We start from the raw sequence: 26,695 nt of genomic DNA, 5'->3' as shown, positions 1-26,695 counted from the left end.
TTTAAGTTTTTAATAGTGTTAACACCCGTGATAATTTAAAGTTAATAACAATTATTAAAAATGTTATGCTTTATTTTTTGTTTTTCTAAACTTCAGGCTGGCAAATTCCCCAAGTTTGTGTCGAAGGAGATGGAGGCTATGTATATAGAGGAGCTGAAAAGCTCAGTCAACCAGCTGATGGCTAACCTGGAGAGTATGCCGGTTTCAAAGGGAGGAGAGTTCAAACTGCAGAAGCTAAAGAGGGGACACAACACCTCCATCATTGATATGGGGCAGGAAGATGAAAACCAGCTGTCCAAGTCTGATGTTGTCCTGTCTTTCTCACTTGAGGTAAGAACTGTTCTAGCCTACAGGCAGTGTATTAGTTGTGTGCTCAAGGCCAGGGTTCAGTATAGTGTGCCTTTTCATCGGGCCCAGGGGAGAAAGAGTGATTTTTAGTGGTGGTCCTGCTCAAGGCTTCCATACCTTTGACTTTCTTTGGTGAGCGTTTGTGGCATTTCGCCTTACTTAGACATTCTTGATGTTTCGCACACAATTAACTATTAAGTGTAAAACATATAACCAAAATTGTGAGACAATGACAGATGCAGAAGGGGTGGCAGAAGTGCTTGAGAAGCCCATTTGGGAAACATTAAGCATTTTTGGTGCTAGTGGAATAGAAATTACAAACATTAACAAGTATTTTTTTAAGGGTTTAGCTGTTGTTTTATCATTTGAACCATTGAAATGTGCTGATTTAAACATTCATTTAAAGGGATACTCCACTTTTTTTGGAAATAGGCTCATTTTACAACTCCCCCAGAGTTAAACTGTTGAGTTTTACCGTTTTTGAATCCATTCAGCCGATCTCCGGTTCTGGCGGTACCACTTTTAGCATAGCTTAGCATACATCATTGGAGTGGACAAGACCATTAGCATTTCTAAAAAAAAAATTACCAAAGAGTTTCGATATTTTTCCTATTTAAAACTTGACTCTTCTGTAGTTACATCGTGCACTAAGATCGACGGAAAATGTAAAGTTGCGATTAGTTCCTAGCCATATCAGCCTAGAAAATCGCAACTTTACATTTTCCGTCGGTCTTAGTGCACGATGTAACTACAGAAGAGTCAAGTTTTAAATAGGAAAAATATCGAAACTCTTTGGTCATTTTTCTTTTAGAAATGCTAATGGTCTTGTCCACTTCAATGATGTATGCTATGCTAAAAGTGGTACCGCCAGAACCGGAGATCGGCTGAATGGATTCAAAAACGGTAAAACTCAACAGTTTAACTCTGGGGGAGTTGTAAAATGAGCCTATTTCCAAAAAAAGTGGAGTATCCCTTTAAGTAGTCAGTAGCCTGTGTTATATAGTCAAAAACAAATTGCTTTTTTTTTTTTTGCATTAAATATCACTACCACTGATCGTAAATATCTTTTTGGAGTCTAAGGGTTTGCCTCTCATCATTTCGAATTAATGAACACCCCTTAGTTTTGATAGAGAATTGAAATGAGAAGTAATGATAAATTTAGCAACATCAGCAGCTGCAGTGTTAGTTTAACACATGCGTCTGTGAGATTTGAACCTTTACTGAATTTCCAGCCATTCCTATTGCATAAATTATAGACAGAATGGGCTGCAGCATATTAGAAAAAGGTTATACAGCATTTTTGATAAATGATTCCCGAGGATATTGAATGCCTCTGAGAAATCTCCCCTCTCAAGTCTGAGGTTTTGCTATAATTATACTACCTTGAGCTAGCTCATTTTCAGGGCAGTTGATTATAACTTGGCATGGCTTTAGTAGTCACAGAGGCTGACAGAGCAGTGTTTTGTGTATTTGATAGCCTGACTTGTGTCTTTGGAGTCTATTTTGTTTAGAGGAGCTACGAGCTGGCAAATTTTATAGGTGCTCTGGGTGTGTGTGGATTGATTTTCGGTCCAGATGTAAACAATGCTTATTCAATGAGTGTCAAGAGCAAGAAAGTTGAGTGATAATAAAAGTTTATAATGTGGTCAAAAGGTTGAGCTGGATCCTGATTGGCTAACGGCATGGTAAATGACAGCATCCAAGGGAACTGCTTATGTGAGTATTACAACACATACCTGCATATGAAATAAAACCAAATGTTCCTTCTGTGTAGGTGGTGATTATGGAAGTTCAGGGGTTGAAGTCGCTGGCTCCTAACCGCATCGTGTACTGCACGATGGAGGTGGAGGGTGGAGAGAAGCTACAAACTGACCAGGCTGAAGCATCCAAACCAACGTAGGCCATAAATGTCAAGATTCAAACAATTTTGATGACCATAATTAACATCTGCACTGCTCTTTCAAAAGATTGGGGCTGGCCAGGTTTTTTTCTCTGTTTTGAAAGAAGTCTCTTATGCTCACCAAGGCTGCATTTATTTGACCAAAAATACAGTAAAAACAGTAATATTGTGAAATATTATTACAATTAAGCATAACTGTTTTCTAATTTAATACGTTTTAAAATGTAATGTATTCCTGTGATGGCAACGTGGAATTTTCAGTAGCAATTACTCCATACTTCAGTGTCACATGATCCTTCAGAAATCATTCTAATATGCTGATTTGCTGCTCAAGAAATATTTCTTACTATTATCAATGTTTAAAAAACTATTAAAAAATATTTTTGTGGAAACCATGATTATTTTTCAAGATTTATTTAATGAATAGAACTTTTTTTAACATTATAAATATCTTTACTGTCACTTTTGATCAATTTAATGCACCATTACTAAATTCTTTTAATCTTACTGACCCCAAAATTTTGAACAGTAGTGTGTATTGTTATAATGTTGCATCCATGTGTTAAATTGGCTTTAAAATATGTGTAAATTAATGCAGATACGGGTCTTTCAGTGGCTAGTGTCGATATCTGGGGAGCAAGTTGGACGGCGTTAACTTATTACTTAGTAATGAGCTACATTTTAGTTATATGCTCTACAGATTTCATTAAATCCATAATATGGGACAGTTTTCTAATGGCAGTGCAGTTTCAGGTGTTGTGTCCTCCAACTAGAAGTCTCTTATTTGGCCAGAGGCAGTTACTCAAGGGATGAGCACATGATGTGGTGCTATTTTTGGGCCCTACGTTCCATCATTGGATCAGATGCCAATTTATAACGAGCTAAAGAGCAAGAGGGAGCCTGGTAGAGCGAGAGAGAGAGTGAGAAAGAATCAGGAATACAAGACACAGCCTCCATGTCCCCTCAGAAAAGTAATCAGCTGTGGAGAAACTGATTAGGAGTGCGCATCCCAGCGGAGGGTGGAGAAGGAAAGAGAGAGAGAGAGAGAGAGAGAGAGAGAGAGCCTCCGGCACTGCTGAAGAATAATGACGTCACGTGAGAATTAGCATTTAAATTCTGTCATCACACACAACAACCTTCACTTGTGTGTGTGTAAGTGAGAACTTACACACACACACACGCTCCGTATAGCACGCCTTTGACGGGAATAAAATCCGTTTCATATACAAGGTCACCTTCTTTCCCCTCATAGGTAGGAAAACCTACAACGAAGAATCGTCTTCTAGGACATTTTCTTCCCCCTATTTTATCCCTTTCTCCGTTCCATCCTTTCCTTACAAGGCTATCTCAATATATTTGAACAATATTCAGTATACATTTTTTCACTATTTGATCACAAGGAAGAATTGATCTATTTATTTTGCACCAAATTTAAACAGTAATACATACTTACATATATTTTACAATTATATCTCAATATATATATATATTTTTTAATCATATGAATAATACCATGCAGAGACGTTTTAAGTGCGAATGAATCAGTTTGAAGTTGATATATTAATACAGATTCATTTGATTTCATTTATTCACTAAATAAATCACAAATGAACTTTTTTGCTTCTGAAGTTCAAATAAAAGATGCTTTTAAAACATTGATTCACAATGTTTCATTTTACATGAACAGCAAAATCATAAATTTATCATGAATATTCAGTATATCTCCCAGCTCTATTTCTCTTATCAGAGCTCCCCTGCTCCTCTTTTATTCTGTATCCACTATTCTGTTCCATTCTTTTCCTATTTTCGTAACTTAAATTTTGCTCCTCGCTCTCTCTCCTCTTCTTTCAACTGTAAAGCACTTAGCTCTTATAAAAGCCTTATGATTATGAGTCATAGAACTCTGTCTATATTCATGTATTCATGCTGTCACTGGCGGTTGGAAACAGAGAGAATTGGCTCATTTTGGCAAAGCATAACAGCGCTAATGGACACACAAGAATGTGTCACATCGAACAGACATGCTGAAGGAGAGAGATTAAGAGGAGGAGGAGATCGAGGAGAGCGAACGAGGCAGAATGGAAGAGAAAAGGAAATTTGACATTCAGAAGTTCTCAGAAAATGTTATTCAGTCAGCTGTTCAAGAGTAAACCTGTCTTACGCTGTCCCAAAGGCGATCTCACACATACACACGGTTCAGTCATGCATGGCCTTGTGCAGTGTCAGCAACCTCCCTGACACGCCGTTAGCACTGTTAGAATGCTAACCCATCCATATCCATGGAAGCCATACAAACACTTGCCCAGAAACTAAACATGTTTCGTTCATTAACATAAGACTTCACAATTATTTGTGTTTTATCTGTGCAGAAACCTGCTGCTTATTGACTAAGCATCTGCAATCCTGCATGGTCAACCAGGTGCTAACTTCACTGATATAGAGCTCCAGTGTATTTAAATTAAGTCTTTGTAATTATTTTCAGTGCTAACAAGTCTCTTTTTTCTATATACAATAAATTAAGTTCACCCTCTATTTATATAAATTGTAGATTGGGCCTAATTCACAATATTTATATTTAACATTGGGCATTTTTTGGATGTATTGCTCCATTACCTTCAGTAATTTGCATAGTTCTTTTTTTGTGAATCTGGTGCTACAACAATGCAGACAGAATGTGAAAATGATCAGCGAGTACAATTCATTCTCAGTGAAATTTTCCCTATGGCTCATATTTTCACATGCAAAATATGTTTTTGCTGATTGCTGTTGGTCTCTATCCATCCTCGACCGCCCAGCCGTTACATGATTATCGCCCCCTGGTGGTCATCAAGCAGATTGACGATTGTGTTCTCCCATCTTTCAGTCTGCATTTGTCACTTCTCTAAGTGATAAATCACACTTCCCACCACACACATAGCAGTTTTTTTCCCTCTTGCACTAGCTTCCCCTTTTTGCCTTCTTTTTCATTTCTTTTTCTCTCCCCCTTTTTCTTTCGGTCTCATTTGACTGCTGCCTCTGAAACGTGCAGCCTGTTTCCACGGCAGCAGATCATGTCACGTGTTCCGGTTTTACTAGGCCAACTCTACCAATCACCGTGTGTGTGTGTGTGTGTGTGTGTGTGTGTGTGTGTGTGTGTGTGTGTGTGTGTGTGTGTGTGTGTGTGTGTGTGTGTGTGTGTGTGTGTGTGTGTGTGTGTGTGTGTGTGTGTGTGCAGGAGAGAGTGTATCCGTGTTTTCCTAGGTGAACATTTCTATACTGTTGCATCATATTGTTCTGAGATTGTGTCCATTTATTATTTATAATATCAATACTGATCATATAAAGCATGGTGTGAGCCCTGCTACAGTGCGATCTCTCATACATGCATGAGTTATAATATTTCTCCCTTTATGACGGCTTTACACTACATGCATATGGATTAGTGGGTGGAGCGTAGAGAGATTATAGCAGGGGTGTTTTCTTCAAGGAAGCAAACGAGGCAGTGTGTCCTCCTTAGACAAATTTGGATGAAAAAATAATCAATCTTAAAATATAATGAAATATGAGATCTAAGACAGTGACAGATAAAGTGCACCACCAGGATCTCTAGTCTCATTGAGATACTAAGGCGCAGTGTTGGGGTGTAATGCATTACAAGTAATGCGAGTTATTATGTAATCAGATTACTTTTTTGTGAAGTAACTAGTAAACACATTACTTTTAAATTTACATCAAAATATCTAAATTAAGTAATGCAAGTTACTTTGTTTTCCCAATTATTGACGGACACCTCTCTTGTCCCCATGTTGAGAGAAATTGGGAATTAGGTGCAGTTTGTACGCTGTAAAACAATTATAGTCAATGTAGTTCTAGACTAAATGTGAGCATGCATTTACTCATATCACTTGCACAAAAAAAAAAAAATCTGAAATCCTCAAAATGAATAAAAACAGTTAAATGCAAACTCAAAATATTATGCAAACGTGTAATAATTAAATTTTAAATTACACAAATATACTGTATGTTTTTAATCTTACTTTATTAACCAATGTCTTTGCTGCTGACCTTTGATGATCCAATTCAACCATACTAAGCAAAAATGACTAGTTAAACATCATATTTGTGTTTTATTTTTTTGTTTTTATTGCTGAAGAAAGAGTGTTGAACTTTCTTCTCATGCTGTTCTGCGTAGCATGAATTTGAACACTGTAAATTCTATTAAGTTCAATTTAGTTAAAGAAAAAGTTTGGAAATTGACTGCCTTATTTTTGCTAATCAATCCTAATGAGAAATTCGAAAACTGAAAAGCAAAGAAAGCAAACTTTTCCTGAGTAAATTGGTAAATTAATAAATATCAGGTTAGTTTAATATTCCAGATTCAGTTAATATACTTCAGAATGTATTCATTTAATTTAACTTATTATTCTTTCTGACTTCTCAATATGGATTTAATCAATTTTAAGCTATGGAGGCTTAAAAATCTGTGCAATCGTTTTCCAACTTTTTCAAGTAAAGTGAACTTGTTTTAGTACAGAAGGCAGTTAAGACAAGTTTGAAACTTTGAACTTTTTTGTAACAGCTAGACAACTGTTTAAGAATATCAGAATAATAAAACTATCCTTCTAAAACATATGTCCACAATCTTGTATAAGACTCATATATTTACAGACCTCTTGGCTGAACAGCATTCGGCTGCAATTACAACTTATGACATCAATAACTGGACTTATAAGGGGAACTGTGTGTAAATCAAATCAAAATGAACTTAAAACTTTAAATGATCTGTAAGTCAGCTAGTTTTTAGCAAAAACGAACAGATGCAAAGAGAACTTTGCCTCGGGTCTGCCACACGCCATTGGACTCAGATAATGAATGGGTAGAGAAAGAGTAAATAATGGTGGTCTGCGAATGTGAACTCTCAAAATCTTCTTTAGGTTTTTCATTTATTTATTATTTTCCAAATGTCAGACTTGTCTGATGTGGGAGAATCTCGTACCAGTAATCACCAGAGAATATCCTCGGCTGAATGCGTTATGCAGAAAACGTCAGATGATACACTTTACCCACTGGTCTGTCTCTCATGCACTTGACTTTCTGTATTAGATTTTTACGACCTTATCAAATGATTTGTTGGCAAACTATTTCATCAGCCCTGCCGTGCAGCCGAATAGGACTGCAGAGATTGTTTTCCTCGCTGATCAAAGTAATACAATGAAAACAAGGGTTGCGAGATGTCTCTGTGCTCAGCAGTTACGCAGTGATAAAGTAATAAAGAGTGGCCGAGTGTCAAGGAGATCTATTATACCTGGAGAAAGCCACACATTCCAGAGCCCCAGGAAGTATAACCCTTGGTGGCTGTACTTTTTGTGTTTTTCTGTGTGTTTTGTGTGTGAGATGGATAAAAATGAGTGTATAAAGTACATAGAAGCCTACCATCAAAGACATGAATGGTGTTTTTGTGTATATGTGTGTTCTCAGTTGGGGAACCCAAGGAGACTTCTCCACCACACACCCTCTGCCCGCGGTCAAAGTGAAGCTCTTCACAGAGAGCACAGGGGTTCTGGCCCTGGAGGACAAGGAGCTGGGCCGGGTAACACTCAATCCTTCTTTTCTTTCTGGTGGCTTTGGACATTTGTCATTCTGTTGAGTTTTTATTTTTTTTATTTTTTGAGTTTGTTTGAGGTTGTTATGGTGGAGTTGTAGAAGTGATGTCTTACTTTGTAATCCTCCTTTTGCTTCATTGATGCCTGTGAATCTCCAGTCTTGAAAATTGTAACAGGCGTCCTGAGTTAGAATTTGAATTGAATTCACCATGCCCCTCCGGATGCTGAATTGTTGTAATAAAACAAATATTTTAACCGAATGACAACTGATTTTGGCTAATTATGCCTGTTTATGCCATAATAAGAAATTTGAGTCAGTAATATTTTTTTCTTTTATGAAAAAATGTATAAGGGCACATTAAATTGATCAAAAGTGACAGTAAAGACATTAATAATGTTAAAAAGTATTTCTATTCAGAGTAATGGCTGCTGAAAATTCAGCTTTGCTGTCACAGACATAAATAATGAATTAATTTTAAAATATATTTTAAAAGAAAAAAGGGTATTTTAAATTGTAATGATATTTCACAATATTACTGTTTTTATGTATTTTTCATCAAATCAATGCGGCCTTGGTGAGCATTTTTTAATTCAAATTTGAATTGCAATTGGCCTTTATGTTAATATAACCTTAATAAGAAATCATGAATTGGAATTTAAAAAGCATTCTACATTCAAGGACTCAGAGGTCCTCTAATTATGAAATTATTAACATGGTTTTTGATCTTGACTGATGCCCGATGTTTGGTACATGGTTGATAAATGTGTCTTCATCAAGACTGAGGTAGGCAGGCATCTCTAAGCATTCAACTCTAGCTAAGAAATAGATTGAGCCAACTTATCAGAGAGAGAGAAGAGAGCAAATAAAAAAGCACAGGAGAGAATAGAGAGAAACTGGCTCTTCTCTGATAAGGTGCCAAGAGAAGAGCTGCACATTCCAACTCTCAGTGCACAGAGGCATGAGCCAAAATTAATTGAATGTTGAGAATTTTACTAAAAGCGCTGACTGGCAAAGTAATGTCATTATCAGCTCACACCCAGACTCAGGGATATTTTCCCACACCCACACAACCTGTTTATCCGTTTACTGAATGCTTCATGTGTGAAAATGTCTTAGCGTTTCTAGGGCAGACACTGGCTATAGGATTACATGTTAAAGGGATAGTTCACCCAAAAATGAAAGTTCTGTCATTCTATCCTGAAAGAAGGTCATATGGGTTCGGAAAGACATTTGGGTAAGTAAATAATGACAGAATTTTCATTTTGGGTATGCTCTTTTTAATGGTGATAGCTTTGTCTCTCAGTCAGTGGTTGCTCAGTTTGGTCTGAATTGTGATCATATGGACTGATAATAATCATGGTTCTCTAATGTTGAATGATTAGGTGGTTCTTCACCCAACTCCAAACAGCCCAAAGCAGGCAGAACTCCACAAGATGACTGTGACCAAGGCTTGCCCTGATCAAGATCTGAAGATCAAACTTGCCGTCCGCATGGACAAGCCTCAGAACATGAAGGCTTGTGGGTAAGGGCTTTTGTGGGGACAGAAATACTTCTCTGTAAAAGTATGGAGATTACATTCTAAAACAGTATAATCCACACATATCATCTTTTGTTTCATGGTTAAATGAAAAATGATGTACACTTCTGTCAAAAGTTTGGGGTCGGTAAGATTTTTTAAATGTTTTTGAAAGAAGTGTGTTATGCTCACCAATGCTGCATATATTTGATCAAAAATATAGTAAACCAGTAATATTGTGACATTATTGCAATTTAAAATAACTGTTTTCTATTTTAATATATTTTAAAATGTAATCTATGTATTTGATGGTAAAGCAGGATTTTAAGTAGTGTTGCTTAATCCTTCAGAAATCATTGTAACATGCTGAATTGGTGATGCTGATTTATTATCACAATTGAAAACAGTCATTCTGCTTAATGTTTCTGTGGAAACTAATACTTTTTTTCAGGATTCTCTAATGAACAGAAAGTTCAAAAGAGCAGGATTTAATTGAAATAGAAATCTGAAAGTGTTGCATCCTTGTTGAATAAAAGTAATCATTTCTTTAAAAAAAAAAAAAAAACATTTTTATCGACCACACACTTTTGAACGGTGGTATATGAGTTAAATTAATAAAGGAAAATACTGATGAAGCCTGTGATTATTCCATCAGGTATTTATGGGCTGTTGGCAAAAATGTTTGGAAACGCTGGAAAAAGCGCTTCTTTGTCCTGGTCCAGGTATATCTTTTTATACATTAAAATTTTGAGTGAAGAATGGTCTCTTTATGAACCATATCCAATTTTAGGTAGTGCATATGACATTGATTTAACCTGAGAACCCTAATGCCAAGTATTTTAATACTATTTGTTTCTCTTCTGCTATAGGTAAGTCAGTATACGTTTGCCATGTGCAGCTATCGAGAGAAGAAGTCAGAACCCCAGGAGCTGCTGCAGTTAGATGGCTATACTGTGGACTACACTGACCCACAGCCAGGTAAAACTCTTACATTCACAGATTACTCTTATGTACCACTAACTATTATTACTTTCTGGTCGTCAAAACGTTAGTGTCCATTGTTATTGTAATAAACTACATCTTTGTTGACTCCGCTGAGACACCTGTGTGCACTTAAGGGGAACTGACTTCATACATCCATCTTGGGTGCAATTGGTTAAAAGGAATTGGTGCAATTAGTTAAAAAGCCTCAGAAAAGTGAAGCCAATTCTATGAAAGAGTCTAGAATCATTTCTTTGAAGATGGTGTTTGAAATTTTGTTTATAATGCAGCAAAAGTGCATTTTTAAGTGTATCTTCCAATGTCTACCTGAATTTGACTTCTTTTTTTTTTCTGTGTGTGCAGGTCTGGATGGAGGCCGGGCTTTTTTCAATGCAGTGAAGGAGGGTGACACTGTGATCTTTGCCAGTGATGATGAGCAGGACCGCATCCTATGGGTGCAGGCCATGTATCGAGCTACTGGCCAATCACACAAACCTGTCCCGCCCACCCAGGTCCAGAAACTGAATTCTAAGAGCGGAGCAGCGGCACAGATGGACGCCCCCATCTCTCAGTTCTGTAAGTAAACATACCAATAAAGCATTTCATTACGATGTCAATCAGGACAAAAATTGACTGAAGCTGAGATGGCGAGTAAATTAAATAAATAGCAAGGCTTGTTAATCACCATCTTTTATAAACCGCTCTGTTATTCAGGTTAGAGCCCCATGCCCTCAACCACTTACGGACAGTGACATTGTTCCCATGACAACATGTCACAAAGTGGATAATAATTAATAAATTAATTCAGGTTGTTGTCAGGTTGAGTTAGTAACTCATAATGTCATAGTGATGTCACCTTGCACTCTCAGCACACTGCACAAGTAGCAGGAAAAGGTAAGAGTGAGTGTGTATAGTGGAGCAATGTGTTTATTTCAATGTCCATGTCTTCTTTCTGCTCGCACGCACTCCTGATTAGCTTTAACATCTCCGTGTAAGAATTTTCAGCCAATTTACAATAGTTTAAATTATTTAAATTGGTCAGTTTAAAATAGGCCTTTCTTTTTTCCATAAAGACATTATCAACCAAAAAATGAAAATTATGACACCTTTTACTCACCCTCATGTTGTAAAAAATAAAAAAAATAAAAAAACTCTTTCTTCTGCAGAACACATACATTTTGGTCAGTTTTTCACACAAAGCTATTATATAGCTTCAGAAGATTTGGAAATTAAGCTTGAACCCTGTTCATTTGCATGCAAAAATTCATATTTTTTTTTCCACAGAAGAAAGAACGTTCTAGGGGTTTGGAATGACATGAGAATCAGTAAATAATGACAGAATTATCATTTTTGGGTGTACTGTCCTTTTAAGACATAAATGGAACCTTTCGTTGCATTACGATTCTGCCACAAATGTTCTCACCAACGATAAAAAAAAAAAAAAATACTTCACACTAATATCAAGTCACTTTGAAGCATCTAAATAATAATAGATCCTGCTATTCAGAACCTTGTCTTTTGGTGTGCATCTACTTCAGCATCTGTCCATAGCAATGTCTTATATCATAAAATGTCTCTTAACAGGATTTATACACTGTTAAAATAAGTTCAATAAAATATAGCTCACGGTTTAACCTCATACAAAATCTAAAGGTAGAGGTTCTGTGTTGTTTTTCCATTGATTTATTTGTCTTGTTTGTGAATGTTTCTTGTGGTCAGATGATTCCCTCACAAGTTCAGATGCCATTCAATTTTCTCACTATATGACAGACCCTCTCCCCTCTGAAACATTATTACACTGTGTAAATGTTTCACCCTCCACCTTAACACACCCCAGGTGGTCTTGAATGGCACAGAGTAGTGGAATATAACATGCTGTACACACACCCACGAGCAAACATTCCTTTGCTGCAGAAGGTTTTCACAGATTCTGGAATACTATGAAGGTTCTGGCAACAGTTTATATATATACATGCATAAATATATTAAATATACATTAATTATTCTGATTGAATACAGAGTACCTGTATCATAATAACATACAATGATTAAGGGAATATTAAAAGGGAAATGGATACCCCGTAGAGTTTTGGGAACACTTTACAATAAGGTTCACTTTGTTAAATACAAAGTTCTGTTCTGAAACTCTTGATAGCGCAGGCTAATAGGTCCTTTAACTTAACCTGCTCGTAATCACATCGTTATCTATATGGCACAGCTGATTGTTTCCTGCTGTTTTAGAAGCCAATGAGCTTCCGTGCTCAACCTTCAAATACTTGTGTAGCGTTTGCCTTAGCATTGCAGTGCGCTTTTAGAAAGGCTAACTTTATTTGCTCAACTTCCAACAACACTTTTTCCAAGGATGATGTTTTCATTTACCCGTGGCCGTGTGTGTTTCGGGCTGGGTTCAGCTGAACGCGTGTTAGGGGGCTTTCACACTGGCAGTTTAGTTCGGAACGGGGCACGGTTCGCATGAAAAATCGCTAATGTGAACGTCATGGGACCCGGGTGCGCACTGGGGTACCGAACCCGAGACTACCTGGAGGAGGTGGTCTGAGTTTGGTTGCTCCCGAACCGTGCCGCGGTTTGCGTGAATGTGAAAGCAGCATGGACTCGGGTGTGCACTTGTTCAGGAAGTAAAGTGACCTGCGCATGCGTTTTAGCTTATTGTGATGTATTCAGTTAAATAAAACACTTGTAAGGGATGATAGTGTTGATGATTTACCTTGGATACGAGCGAGAGTGAGGCTGCAGTGTATTCGTGCATTGCGTGTGAAATCAGGGCACCAAATTTGGAAATCCTCTGTCTCCTCAAAAGAGTCCGTTTGCAAGCAGCATGTCCATTTGCAAGGTGGCCTACCTTATGTGACACACGCACAGTAAACCTGTATTGTTCACTCAACTGTGCATAATAGCAACGAATTAATAAAAAACAATATTGACCCGCGTTCTGTTTTCTATCATGCGCCGTGCATGTTTGCGATGACGTAATATGCACGCCAACGCACCAGGATTCGATAGAATCAAGTTGAGTGTGAAACCAGACCAACGCTGCGGGGGGCGCCGGGAACAAACAGGCTTGGGCTCGGAACGCAGCAAACGAGCCCAGTGTAAAAGCCCCCTTAGAGTCATGCTCCATTATTCATCCGTTGTCCAAATGACCTCCACATTTACAAATAGGAGTATAGAGGGTTTTGACAATGACGATTATCAAATTATGCTAAATCATCATACTATTTGCTCAGGTGGTTGTGGGGGGTTTCTATTAGCCTGCAACGTGTATTTCATTTGTTAAAGCCACACATAATGCGCATTCTAATTGGATATGTTTGAGCCTTTTGGCTCAGGCACACATAGACATAGGCCACTAGAGTTAAGCCATTCGGCGTGGTAGCCCAGGCACACACAGTCATAGGCCAATAGAGTTAAGCCATTCGGCATGGTAGCCCAGGCACACACAGTCATAGACCACTAGAGTTAAGCCATTCGGCATGGTAGCCCAGGCACACACAGTCATAGGCCAATAGAGTTAAGCCATTCGGCGTGGTAGCCCAGGCACACACAGTCATAGACCACTAGAGTTAAGCCATTCGGCATGGTAGCCCAGGCACACACAGTCATAGGCCAATAGAGTTAAGCCATTCGGCGTGGTAGCCCAGGCACACACAGTCATAGGCCAATAGAGTTAAGCCATTTGGTGTGGTAGCCCAGGCACACACAGTCATAGGCCAATAGAGTTAAGCCATTAGGCGTGGTAGCCCAGGCACACATAGTCATAAGCCACTAGAGTTAAGCCATTTGGTGTGGTAGCCCAGGCACACATAGTCATAGGCCACTAGAGTTAAGCCATTCGGCGTGGTAGCCCAGGCACACACAGTCATAGGCCACTAGAGTTAAGCCATTCGGCGTGGTAGCCCAGGCACACACAGTCATAGGCCAATAGAGTTAAGCCATTCGGCGTGGTAGCCCAGGCACACACAGTCATAGGCCAATAGAGTTAAGCCATTCGGCGTGGTAGCCCAGGCACACACAGTCATAGGCCAATAGAGTTAAGCCATTCGGCGTGGTAGCCCAGGCACACACAGTCATAGGCCAATAGAGTTAAGCCATTCGGCGTGGTAGCCCAGGCACACACAGTCATAGGCCAATAGAGTTAAGCCATTCGGCGTGGTAGCCCAGGCACACACAGTCATAGGCCAATAGAGTTAAGCCATTCGGTGTGGTAGCCCAGGCACACACAGTCATAGGCCACTAGAGTTAAGCCATTCGGCGTGGTAGCCCAGGCACACATAGTCATAGGCCACTAGAGTTAAGCCATTCGGCAAAGCAGGCTCAGGCGCACACAGTCTAATAGGCCACTAGAGCCAGGCCTTACGGTCCAAACTACTTAGTTTAGTGGCACGCATACACTGGTATGTAGGCACATACTGTATATAACTAACACCACATCGGTAAGTCACGAGGGACACTTTAAAAATAAAAAAGGGGTACACAAGTACACATAGGGCTACACTGCGAGATGCTTCACGCGTCTTATATCCACCTCTTGACAGCCCACATGTCTAATGGCTAGACCCACCAAAATATTCATCCAAAACATAGAACTCTATATAAACTGAATCAATAAGAAATTGTGAATTTGTTCAGCATTTTGTAACAATATATTTTCGGATTTTCTAGACTATTTTAAGTCGTAGGATATATTAGTGTATGGCTTTGGCAGGCATGTATACTAAGCCGGTCAGCAGGCCGCTAAGCCCTCCCCAGCTCTACAGCACCCCACAATTCTCCAATATAAATCTGTGGGGAAAAATGCAACTGCAGCACGCTCTAAAGCCCCTTTCACACAGCGCGTTGATCCCGGGAAATTGCCAGAACGCCTTCTGTGTGAACGCAAACACGACCCGGGATTGATGCTGGGATCGATGCCGGGTTGGGGACCTAGTAACATTGCCGGGATCAGTCCCGGAACGCGCGCTATGTGAACAAAAGCCGTAACCAATGCCGTGTCGTAATGATGACGCTGAAGTGAAGTGAAAGCAGGCTAGTGAAACGGTACTTAATGCGCTAGTTTATGATCGAATCAGAGAAAAAAATGCACAAGCGTGGTTTCTCCAGAGAGAAATCGCAGCTCACAAGCAAACTATACACGCTGCTGAGACATTACATGTCACATCGATGTCACGTGTCTTTACGGGATTTTTACGGGTTGTGTGTGAACGCACTCTCTGATTCCGGAAAATCACTGGCAGTGTGAATGAACCAAAATCAAACGAACCCAGGTCAAATCCCGGGTCGCTTTATCCGTGTATTTTCCGGAATCTCTGTGTGAAAGGGGCTAATTGAGAGCCATTGGGGCAGATTTCAGACTGCCCCGCTTATTTTCACGCTCCAGACCAAGATGATCTCAATCCGCTTTAGCTATGTGTATTTTAGTCTGCATCAGGTCAGAACTAGTTGGCATGTCTGTTCTTAATAACAAATTAATAAAAGTTTAAACGTGCTAATAGTCTCTATATAGTTCTGTTGTGTTTGTTTTATGTTTGTTCTGAGAATAGAAATTACTTTCTTTTCCTCACCGGAATTCCTCAACAACTTTTAAAAACAACATTCGGAGGCAATAAACGCTACATTAAGGCAATACTAAGATAACATTCTAGTATGCCTGTCAAATTGTCAATCAACATTAGTGCGCCACCCTCAGACTGAATAACAAAAGACACTAGACCTCTGCCAAAAGTGTGTCTGGGTGTTCAGCGATTAGAATACAAAAGCTTACACAATGTTTATCATAAACTAGCACTAGGCCTACCTAAATTTACGGTCAGGAGCCCCTACTGCTAACTGGATTTATTTTCTAAGCAGTTTATTTGCTCATTTGTTTTTTACCGGATTCAGTACCTTCATAGAATCGATTTAGAAACTGATACTGGCATCAAATACACATTTGACCAACATTCAAATATTCTGTATGTCTGAAGGTAAGTGTATTTGCCAGTACAGTGTTAGTATATGTTTCAGTGATCTAGTTGAGTCTGATCTAGATTGTATCCTGTGAGAATCCTGTCAAAATCAGCTGCAGCAGAGAACAACGTAATACACTTTCTTTCTTTCTTTCTTTCTTTCTTTCTTTCTTTCTTTCTTTCTTTCTTTCTTTCTTTCTTTCTTTCTTTCTTTCTTTCTTTCTTTCTTTCTTTCTCTCTCTTTCTTTCTTTCTTTCTTTGTTTCTTTCTTTCTTTCTTTCACTACTCGATCTGACCACCCACCAGTTCAAACTGCACTATCATGTCGGTACAGGTTGTTGTATTTTACGTTGTGTTTTTTCTTCGTTCATGCTTTGCTTGTACCCTTCTTTAGTCCTGCAGCTGTAGTGGAGTCAGGGTTTTCGTGTCTGCTTTTTCCTTCAGCCTTGTTGCTAGTCTTTATGTTATTCTGGTTTGTCCCTTCTTACCCTGCTGTCTTCTAGCTGGACTCAAGGGTAAGTGCTAACCTGTTAGCTAGCACCAGTCAGATAATCATAAAACCATTATCTGACCTATGCAACGTGCTCTCTTTATCCTTTTTCTCTCGTTCTTTTTCTCCTCCTTTCAAATCTCACTCCTCATGCTTTAGACCTAAGTAGATTCTTTTACTTTTCCGTTGAACTTTTATTTTGATGATGGCTAAAACTACAAACTTTCATTATTCTTGCCAGTTTAGGTTGCATGTAAATTAGTGCGTTTGTACTTATTATTTAGCTAAGTTAATATGGTTTATGATTTATTTGCATAATTGCCTTCTCTACATAAACATCACTAGCATCACAAGACCCCTCAGAGTAAAGTAAAAGATGGGGTTTGACTTGTTTTGGTGGCATTTCATTCTAAAAATGTGATTGCTAAACTTATGGGACAATTATGAGAATGTTTGGGATGACTGACTAAGTCAAATTTGGCCATTCCTAAGTTTGACCATCAATTCTGTCAACAGTAACCGCAGCAGTGAAGCACTGTACGTGTTTGACCACTTGGACTTTACTCTCGAGGGTTCAGTTGCCTTTCAACTGATTTCTTTATTTTTGAACTTGAGCTTTACAAGAGTTGGCAAATATGTAAGTGGAGTATTCTGAATGCCAATGTGAAGGAGCAGGCACTGCCGTCCCTCCTCACCAAGAAATACTCCTAATTATCTTTCGTCCAGAGGAAATGGGCCTCTTTGAAGTAGTCCCTAAACCCAATGTAGAACTTAGCAAAGATATAGTTCATTATTTGCACCTGTGTGTTTGCCCTTATACTGCTTGAGTAGGTGAGCATTTTGATGTCATGTTATCCATTCAGATGCTGATGGAAAGACAAGTTCATGTTCTTCCTTTTTGATTATTCTCCATTTTTTTCACAGAGAATGAATGAATTACTTTTTTAGACTCTGTTGGCTTCCTGTTAAAGCCGTGTATCTGCACTAGAACATAAATGCTAGCCTGTTGGCACGCCACTGAAGTGGCTTGCTTGTCAGTGTGCTCAGCAACCCTTATGAAAACACTGAAAATGTCTCCAGTATTGTCAACTTGCAAATGCTAAGAGAAAAATGCGGAATGCTAAAAGATAGGCAAGCGGAAAATGTTACTCCAGTTTTTTTTTTCCTTTCTCTTCCTTTTTCTTGCATGACATTGGAAAGCACAGTGGAGTGTCTACTGTGTTCCTGCATGTAAAATACATTCATTTTCAATTAAATATCATATATAACCATTAAAAACATCAGGAGTTATTTTATAGTAGTAAAATATTATTAATAACAGGGTAGGAAATGGTTCCTAGTTTATTAGTATCCCCATAAGTCCTAGTCTTATTTGAATACAGCACAGCGGTTTTTGCACAAGCCGATTTAAAACTGTGGAATGTGGAAGCACATTATTTTAATTCATGTATAATTATGAAATGTAAAAATGCAAATGAATAAGGCACATCCTTTAATCCTGTAGGTTTACCCTGTAATTAGGACACCTTTGCTTATTTCTTCCCTTTAATTCCACGGTTCATATAGCTCGTATAGTCTGTTATGCATTTTTACACTTTCTTTTTCTCATTTCTTTATTATCCCGAGTTTCTCAGTTATAAGGCTTCTTTGCCATTCATTCTGATGTTGAACTTTTCTCAGTTTGTCCATTGTCTATCCTAGCTCATTTCCTCACTGAGTTCTTCATTCCTACAACCCCGTGTCTTTTCCTGTGCCTCTATTCTTTCTTTTTTTGTAGCAATGCTTTATTTGGCCAAAGGATAACATAACTTTATCCAAGTTCCTCTAATTAAGCAGATCTGAATAGTTTTTGTTTTTTGCACTTTATTTTTAGCCATATGTATTCACATATTCACATGGTTATTGTTGTTATCTAGACACACGCCCTAATCATTGGTGTAACACGATGCACATTCTTTCCTCACATTTTCTCTCATTGGAGCATCACTGCACAGATTTAGATTCTATTATTCTTTTGCTAATAGGGGGTCAGTTTCTTTTTTAGGAATAACTTACCTTTTCTTTTACTACTTTCTCAAGCTGATTTTGGTTACATTTAGCCTATAACATAAAGCATATTAAAGAACCCATGAAATAAAAAACAAACAAAAAAAAACGTTTTTTTTGTGTGTCTTTTATGCCATGTCTATTAGCATTGAAGACATCTACACTACCCAAAGTTTGTGGTCATTGAGGTTTATTAATTTGCTTTAAAAAAATAGTAATACGCTTATTCAGAAATGATGATTTAAATGGATCAAAAGTGACAGTAAAGGCATTTTTTAGATAAATGTTGTTCTTTTGAACTTTCTAGTCATCAAAGAATCCGGAAAAAAATGAATCATGGTTTCCACAAAAATATTAAGCAGCACAACTGTTTTCAATATTAATAATAATAAGTGTTTCTTAAACAGCAAATCAACATATTAGAATGATTTCTGAAGGATCATGTGACCCTGAAGACTGGAGTAATGATTCAGAAAATTCACCTTTGCGTCACAGGAATAAATGACATTTTAAAATATATTAAATTAGAAAATAGTTATTTTAAATTGAAATCATATTTCACAGTGTTACTGTTTGAACTGTGTTTATTTTTGATCAAATAAATACAGCTTTGAATACATACAATAAATACAGAGACTTTTTTTAAAACCCAAACTTTTGAACGGTAGTGTATATGCTAGTAAATATTTACCAAAAAACAAACAAAAAACACAACATTATTTTTTTTCTTTTAAAGGAAACCAGAGCAAAAATATTCATAACTCATGCTGACCCACACATATTTTTGTCTAATCAATTGAATCAGAAAACTGTGCTTGTCAGGCCATTTCATGGGGCCTTTAAATATTATCTTAGAGACTTAGTTGATGCTGTTGTACTATTAAATTACATTAGAAAATACCTGGTTAGTTAATAATAATATATCAAAAATGGCAAACATATCTCCCCTAATTTCTTTTTTCGGCATTTGCACTTTTATGAGCACACAATCCATCTTCTCTCTTAAAATGAGTGACATTAATCAATTGCGAATGGCAGAATCTATTGTATTCATGTGATAGAAACTACATTTGGAATTACGCCACTTCCTCAAGGCCATCTGTTGCCTTTTACTTAAAAAAGCTTTTGATTGATAGGACAGGAAGAGACCAGGCCCTGATCAGCTCATGCATGCACGTCCAGAATGAATGTGAGCTGAGAGTTATCCCTCAGTTCCACATTTGCTAGGTCCGATTGAACTCTGCTTGACTTTTGCTGCAAGTTGACAATGTGAAAGCTCAATGTCCTTGATTTGCCATAGAGGGCTCATTCTAGGGGTTTAGTTTTTTGTGGTGAGAGGAGAACAAATCATTCTCCTTGATGTTTGCTAATTTCCTCTTCCTTGAACCCACCCCCTCTCCCTTCCTCTCCCATGATTGGCTGGAATAGATGCTGACAGAGCACAGAAGCACGGCATGGATGAGTTTATCTCAGCTAACCCATGTAGCTTTGATCATGCCTCGTTGTTCGAGATGGTGCAGAGGCTCACGTTGGACCACAGGCTAAATGACAACTTTGCATGTCTGGTAAGTGTTTTTTTTTTTAATGCAAAGCAATTAAATTCAACATGGTTTCCACAGAGTGTTAAGCAGCACAACTGTTTTCAGCAGTGATAATAAAAATAAATGTTTCCTTTCAAACTGTCTTCCTTTTTTTTATTGTAGGGATGGTTTAGCCCAGGTCAGGTGTTTGTCCTGGATGAGTACTGCGCTCGGAACGGGGTGAGAGGATGCCATAGACATCTGTGTTATCTTGGCGACCTACTGGAGAGGGCAGATGCCGGGCACATGATTGACCCGACGCTGTTGCACTACAGCTTCGCGTTTTGTGCCTCCCATGTTCACGGTAACAGGTACAGGCTTGCGTAAAGATACACTGCGTTATTGTGATGTTAGATGTCGGGAGAGATGTGATCATGGAAGCAGGGTGAACGAGAGTGCAGAACCAAGGGCGCTTTGCAAGTCATCAGCATATGTTTGTATTTTTTTCTTTAGCGTTTATTATATTTTCCCCTGTGATTGTTCTTTATAATTTTGCCAAATTTTGTTTGATTTGTTGTGTCTTTTGTTCTCAATCATTTTTCATTTCTTTTCCACTTTCCAAAGCTCAGCAGTATTCTTTCAGCCACTACACTTTTTCCATTCTCCTTTTTTTTTTGGTGTTATTTTCATTTCCAAATCTCATTGTGTTGCTCATTCATTACATGTTCCTGATAGTCAGAGGGGGTCTGAGTTACAGGGGGCTGGCTCAATGTCAGGAGGGAAAAAGGAGTCTAAAAAAAAGAGGAAATGTAAAACACAGCTGGCCCCTGAGAGCGCAAGGTAAGAGGGCTTATCAAGGATATATTCATATCAGCAAGCATCATATTTTATATTGTGCAATAGCAGAAAATGTATCTCACACAGGGTGACATTGCTTATACAGCTTATGATATCTTAAAAGTATACTGTAGCTCACCCCAAAATAAGTTTTTAATCTCTTCATTTTTTTTTCAGTTGAACACGAGGCAAAAAAACTATAAACCTTAACATACTGTACATTTTTTGGGTGAACTATTTCTTTAAAGTCATCAGGATATTTCATAATGTGACATATTTATCTTAACCATAAGACCAAGATCCTGCATTAAGAAAATATTTAGAATTTTGATTTAATTGAATTCATGCCTTCGAAGCCTGTATGCACTTGTACAGCACGTTTAGTTCAGCTTTCTCTTCCCACTGACTTGTTGAAAGTATATTTATTATTGTGCTGCAGCTAGGTATTAAATATATTTTAATGAAATATGGTGCCCAATTGGAGTTTTGTGACATCAATAGCTGTAAATTTAAAAAATGGGTTGGAAAGAATGTCCCCCATGTGTATCACAACAGGGTCCCATCTGCTGGGTACAAATACATTTAGAGCCAGTGTATTAGATTTAAGAAAGCCAGACATTGCTTCTGGTTAGATGTTCTTTCTGGGCTCAGTGTGCCAGGCCTGTATTTTATTGTTACAAGTGTGATATAGAGCATACTGAAATGTTAATGTGGTTTTGATTAGCTTTCACTGAAAATATACAGGGCTTTATAAAACAATTATGTTGTAGCATAATTAGTTGTAATAATAAATCAGTTCAATACTTTCTTTAGATTTTTATTACTTTCGTCTTGGCTCAAAATTGATCTATCTTCCTAATCAATTTGCAAATAATGGCATGTTTTGCTTGTAAAATAGGCCTGATGGTCTTGGGACAGTAACGGTGGAAGAAAAAGAACGCTTTGAGGAAATCAAAGAACGATTACGTGTCCTTCTGGAGAATCAGATCACAAACTTTAGGTGAGTATGTAGACGTAAGGCATTTATTGAACATTTCACAGCCTGTGCTATAGCAAGAAGACTGTGTACACCAGTGGTTCTCTTGGTTTTGTTTCAAGACACATATTTTATATTGAACATCGAGTGCCATCCAACATCTCATTACATTTTTAGTGTACGAAAGTTGACAAAAAATGTTCTTTAAAATCATACATTAAAAATTATATCACCGCTGGCTGCGTAGTCCCAACAATATGCAAATTATTAGGCAGAGCAGGGAAATTGACAATTTTGTAAACACATAAATAACAGCAGAGGTGATTTATCAGCTTAATGCATGGAACAAATGCTGGGCCAAATATGGTATTAGGCTGAACATGAGAGGTGCACAGCCATTAAGTGCATAAACATGTCAATGTTATTTCAACAACAGAGCTCAAATTATAGCCTGTGCAAATCAAACGAGACACTTGCATGTGGTTTAATTTTTCTCAGTGCGTCTATACCTTGTACAGTTTTGTTTGTGGTTTTCAGCATTTGACGTCAGCCACAAAAGATATGGGAAGCATTTTCTTTAAAAGAGTTGCATTGTATTATTCACATTTAGCATTGTTTTTTTTCCCCTTAGTGTCCATAACCCATTTTTGGTTCTCGTCCCACCAGTCAAGAACCGCTGATGTACACCGTTCTGGGGGTTTTTCTCGACATTGCATCCTAAAATATGTGTATTGTATATAGGATTTTCTACAGACACAATGTAATTTTCGTTGTTGTAGGTATTGCTTTCCGTTTGGTCGCCCTGAGGGAGCATTGAAAGCCACTCTGTCTTTGCTGGAGAGGGTAATGACAACATTGCTTATATTGATTCTGAGTAGCAGCAGTAGAAGGAAAAGAGAAGCAATTGATGGTATTTTGTTCAGTACCGCCTGCCTCTGTTTACTTGTTCTGCCATGCATCATTATTTCAAATAAATAAAAAAAAGTTCGCAAAAGTATGACTCGTTCATACCAGGACAACAACATTTATGTCACTAGATAAAAAAGTGACAAGTGTTTTTTTTTTACAGGTGCTTATGAAGGACATTGTGACCCCAGTGCCGCAGGAAGAAGTCAAGGCTGTGATTCGTAAATGCTTAGAGCAAGCAGCTCAAATTAACTACCAGCGCATCACTGAATACGCCAGAGTGGAAGGTGACTAGCATTACGCTTTTCTTTCACAGCATTATGATTTTAAAGCACTTAACCATATGATGATTTGAACCAGAAGGGAACCTCTGTGCTTTTAACTTTTTTTTAACTCCGTTTACATTCATTTGAATCAATTTAATGCATAAACTGTGGTCCATATTTGAATAATGTGCTTTGATTAAATCATCTGTTCTTCTACTTTCAGTTTGTGAGTGGAAAAGAAATTTAGGTTTGGTTAATTAGGATTTTGTTTGAATTGTAGATGAATTTTGATGGGTTTTTTACCATTTAAAAAAAATATATATAAAATGAATTGCCTGCATTTTTATTGTATATAATGTGATTATTTGATTTCACACCAGAGCACATTCTTGAATTACGCAGCATCTGTCTTGTTTGAAATAATATACTTGTTTCTTCTACGGTCAATTACTGCTTTTGTTTCTTTCCTCTGTTTTCAAGAAAAGTGTCTTCTTGTCCATTCTCCTTTTGTGGACTTGTGTGTAAAAAATGCATTCAAATCCACACAAAGAAGAGCTTCTGACTATTTCCTATGTGTTGCGATAACATAGAAGATTGGAAATTGGACATTTTTCAGATGCTCTCCACACATTCTCTTTTCTATTATTATGGCTGAGATCAGGATGATAAACGACATCAGGGTAGATAAATGGTTACAGAGGAGGAAAAAGGAAAATGAGTCTGTGAACAGAAAGGAATGCAGGAATGGGGAATAATCTTGCGGTGAAATAAATTAATTATGTGGGAAGGAGCAGTTGAAGGGTGGAAGAGTCCATTAGAGGAAAATAGGTTGAGGGAAATAGCAATGAGATGATGAGGGAAGCATCCACATGAAACAATGCCAGGCTGGGCAGCAAGTGTGAAAGAGGATTAAAAATAAGCAAAAGATGGGCAATAGCGATGGGTTTCTGTTTGTAGAGAAGTAGTAGGCATTGAGAGCTGGTTTTGAGGAGGATGTTTGTATTTAGATGTTTGAAGATATTTTTAAATCATCGTTCTGAATGAATGCTCAAATTTTTGGTTCTGTCGCGCTTTTTTAACAAGGTGACAAACCATTGATACAAATGCCACATATGGCTGAAAGTCTTTTAGAACACAGTATCAGTTTACAATATTGTGCCTCTCTAATGAGCCTTGACTGCTTGTTCCCTGATTAAATAAAGTGACACAGTTTCTTTAAGTAGCCTATAACTTTTAACAATTTTTATCAATTATATTTACCCTTGTGTCAATTGAAATGCACATGATTTTCTTTTCTTTAGTGGAACACATAGGAGATATTTCGCTCACTGTCTGCTGCCCTTTTCCATACAACTAAAGTGGCTGAAAAGAAGTCTAAAATCAGTCCAATTTTGAAATCCGTGGAAGAAAGAAAATTGTTTCAAGTGACAGAGTTTTCATTTAGGTGACCAATACACTACTGTTCAAAAGATTTTGCGGTCGGTAAGATTTTTAAATACTTTTGAAAGAAGTCTCTTATGCTCGTCAATGCTGCATTTATTTTACGACATGTATGTCTTCAGTGTCACATGATCCTTCAGAAATCATTCTAATATGCTGATTTGTTGCTCAAGAAACATTTCTTATCATTATCAATGTTAAAAACAGATGTGGTGCTTAACACTCTTGTGGAGATTCAGAAGAGCATTTATTTGAAATCTAATTTTTTGAAACAAAATAAAAGTCTTTACTGTCACCTTCGATCTATTTAAAGCATCCTTGCTAAATAAAAGTATTAATTTAAAAAAAAAAAAAACCTTTTGAACAGTAGTTTTCCACGTCTACTTTATTCTTAATTTTTAGTGTCTCTAAGTGAGAATTCGAGGGTGATTGTGGTTTAAGGGTTTTAACCATCAAATCATGTTGTATTATCCAACGTTTTCCAAAAACAGATTTTATTCTTTCCTAATGAGAACTTCCCTTAACACAAGACATCCCTTCACCATAAGCGACCCTTCACCCCCTTTCCTCTGACCCCAAACTCTTGCATGCCGGAATCCTCTTTTTCTTCAGGAAAAAAGAGGGAAATGTATGATCATCCTGTCTACTCCTTGGCAACACAAGTTATGGATTTAACCATCCGTGAGTAACAACTCCTCACCCCTCATTCTTTACCTCTCTTCCATCAAATCAACCCTCCATCTCGCATCCTTCTCTGAACTTTTCTGTTTTGCCATTTTCATACAGATGACAGACACTGAGTAGAGAACGATACGTAATGTTGCGATTCCAATTTCTTTGGCAGAGATGTTCCATCTGTTTGTAATACGACATGACTGATGCATCCGTTCTGCTTCCTCGTGTTCATTTTTGGTTGAAGCTCCTGTTTGTGACTTGAATGCATTTTTACTTTGCTCGCTATTTTACTTTGTCTGAGTGTATATCGTTACTGTGGTGTGGTAGGTGGTTTCACTGGGGGGTTCCAGACACATCAACAGGTGACTGAGCTACCGGGAGAGCAGGAGTTAGTACACGTGTACGAGCTATAACTTACGTGTTCCAACATCACAAGTTTGTCTTGTTCGTGATTACTACAGCTGTGTGCAATTTGTCATGCAACCGAACAATGGCTATTGTCTCTTTGTTCAGTATGTCCTTCAGTTGCTACTGTGCCATGTGTTTTTGTTCTTGTCGTTCCAGGTAAATATCTACATGTGTGTTTATTTGCCTTTTTATTATTTGTATTATTCTATATCAAATATATACTAATTCTTTGGAGAGCAACCAAGAGTGAAATGACCAGGGATGCTGCAGTGACTTTGGGCTAAAACATGCCACCTTGAGGAATAATTCTTTTTCCCTCCAGTTCTCCCTTCTCTCTCTCCCTTATTTCTCCCTCTCCTTATGTTGCTCTGACTCTCTTTTTCTTTCTTTCTCTCTCTCTCTCTCTCTCTCTCTCCCTCTCTCCCTCTCTCTCAAGTTGAGAAAACTCTAAAGGATCAGAAGGATCCAGGTGAAGCTATGTTTGACGTCATCCCCTGTCCCCTTCAACACATCCTGGCACATGCACATGACACAATTACAGAGAACCTTTTTTAGTCTGAAAGTCCTGTATTCACCATGACACAAGGTCCACTCTTGTGCAATTTTTTGTGAAGATAGTATGCTTCTATCAATATATGCACAAAATTTGGGTAAAAACTTATTTTGTGTTATATTATGCCTTTTGAAAAATAGAAACGGAGCCTCTGAGCACTACGCAGTCTGCCTAATGGTGTTTCATTATGCAGACTTACAAGAAGTAATTCTATCTTTCACAAATGTTTCAGTGGCAGTTTTTTCAATGTGTTAAAATGATGTGAGTGGAGAATGATTTGCAAATGT

General features: G+C 37.9%; 1 protein-coding gene across 17 annotated transcripts in view; it reads left to right on the top strand.

The window, feature by feature from the left end:
* Positions 1–26,695, top strand: part of cadpsb (Ca2+-dependent activator protein for secretion b) — a 100,234-nt gene that overhangs the window by 55,129 nt on the left and 18,410 nt on the right. For 4 of the 17 annotated variants that reach the window (XM_056253775.1, XM_056253773.1, XM_056253766.1 and 1 more), the window contains exons 5-19: positions 97–330; positions 2,123–2,244; positions 7,706–7,817; positions 9,214–9,353; positions 10,003–10,069; positions 10,217–10,325; positions 10,692–10,904; positions 16,795–16,806; positions 20,256–20,392; positions 20,531–20,718; positions 21,083–21,187; positions 22,083–22,184; positions 22,940–23,003; positions 23,230–23,353; positions 25,385–25,453. In XM_056253775.1, the coding sequence (XP_056109750.1) occupies positions 97–330; positions 2,123–2,244; positions 7,706–7,817; positions 9,214–9,353; positions 10,003–10,069; positions 10,217–10,325; positions 10,692–10,904; positions 16,795–16,806; positions 20,256–20,392; positions 20,531–20,718; positions 21,083–21,187; positions 22,083–22,184; positions 22,940–23,003; positions 23,230–23,353; positions 25,385–25,453 (1,798 nt within the window). Of the gene's footprint in view, positions 1–96; positions 331–2,122; positions 2,245–7,705; positions 7,818–9,213; positions 9,354–10,002; positions 10,070–10,216; positions 10,326–10,691; positions 10,905–16,794; positions 16,807–20,255; positions 20,393–20,530; positions 20,719–21,082; positions 21,188–22,082; positions 22,185–22,939; positions 23,004–23,229; positions 23,354–25,384; positions 25,454–26,291; positions 26,325–26,695 lie in introns of all 17 variants that reach the window. The other 13 variants (XM_056253777.1, XM_056253769.1, XM_056253768.1 and 10 more) reach the window with 7 other exon arrangements.

This window comes from Rhinichthys klamathensis, unplaced genomic scaffold, assembly GCF_029890125.1.
Source record: "Rhinichthys klamathensis goyatoka isolate OS25496 unplaced genomic scaffold, OSU_Roscu_1.1 h1tg000109l_1, whole genome shotgun sequence".
NCBI classification, from domain to species: domain Eukaryota; kingdom Metazoa; phylum Chordata; class Actinopteri; order Cypriniformes; family Leuciscidae; genus Rhinichthys; species Rhinichthys klamathensis.
The sequence above is the reverse complement of the archived record's forward strand: the minus strand, read 5'-3'. Positions and strand labels throughout refer to the sequence as shown.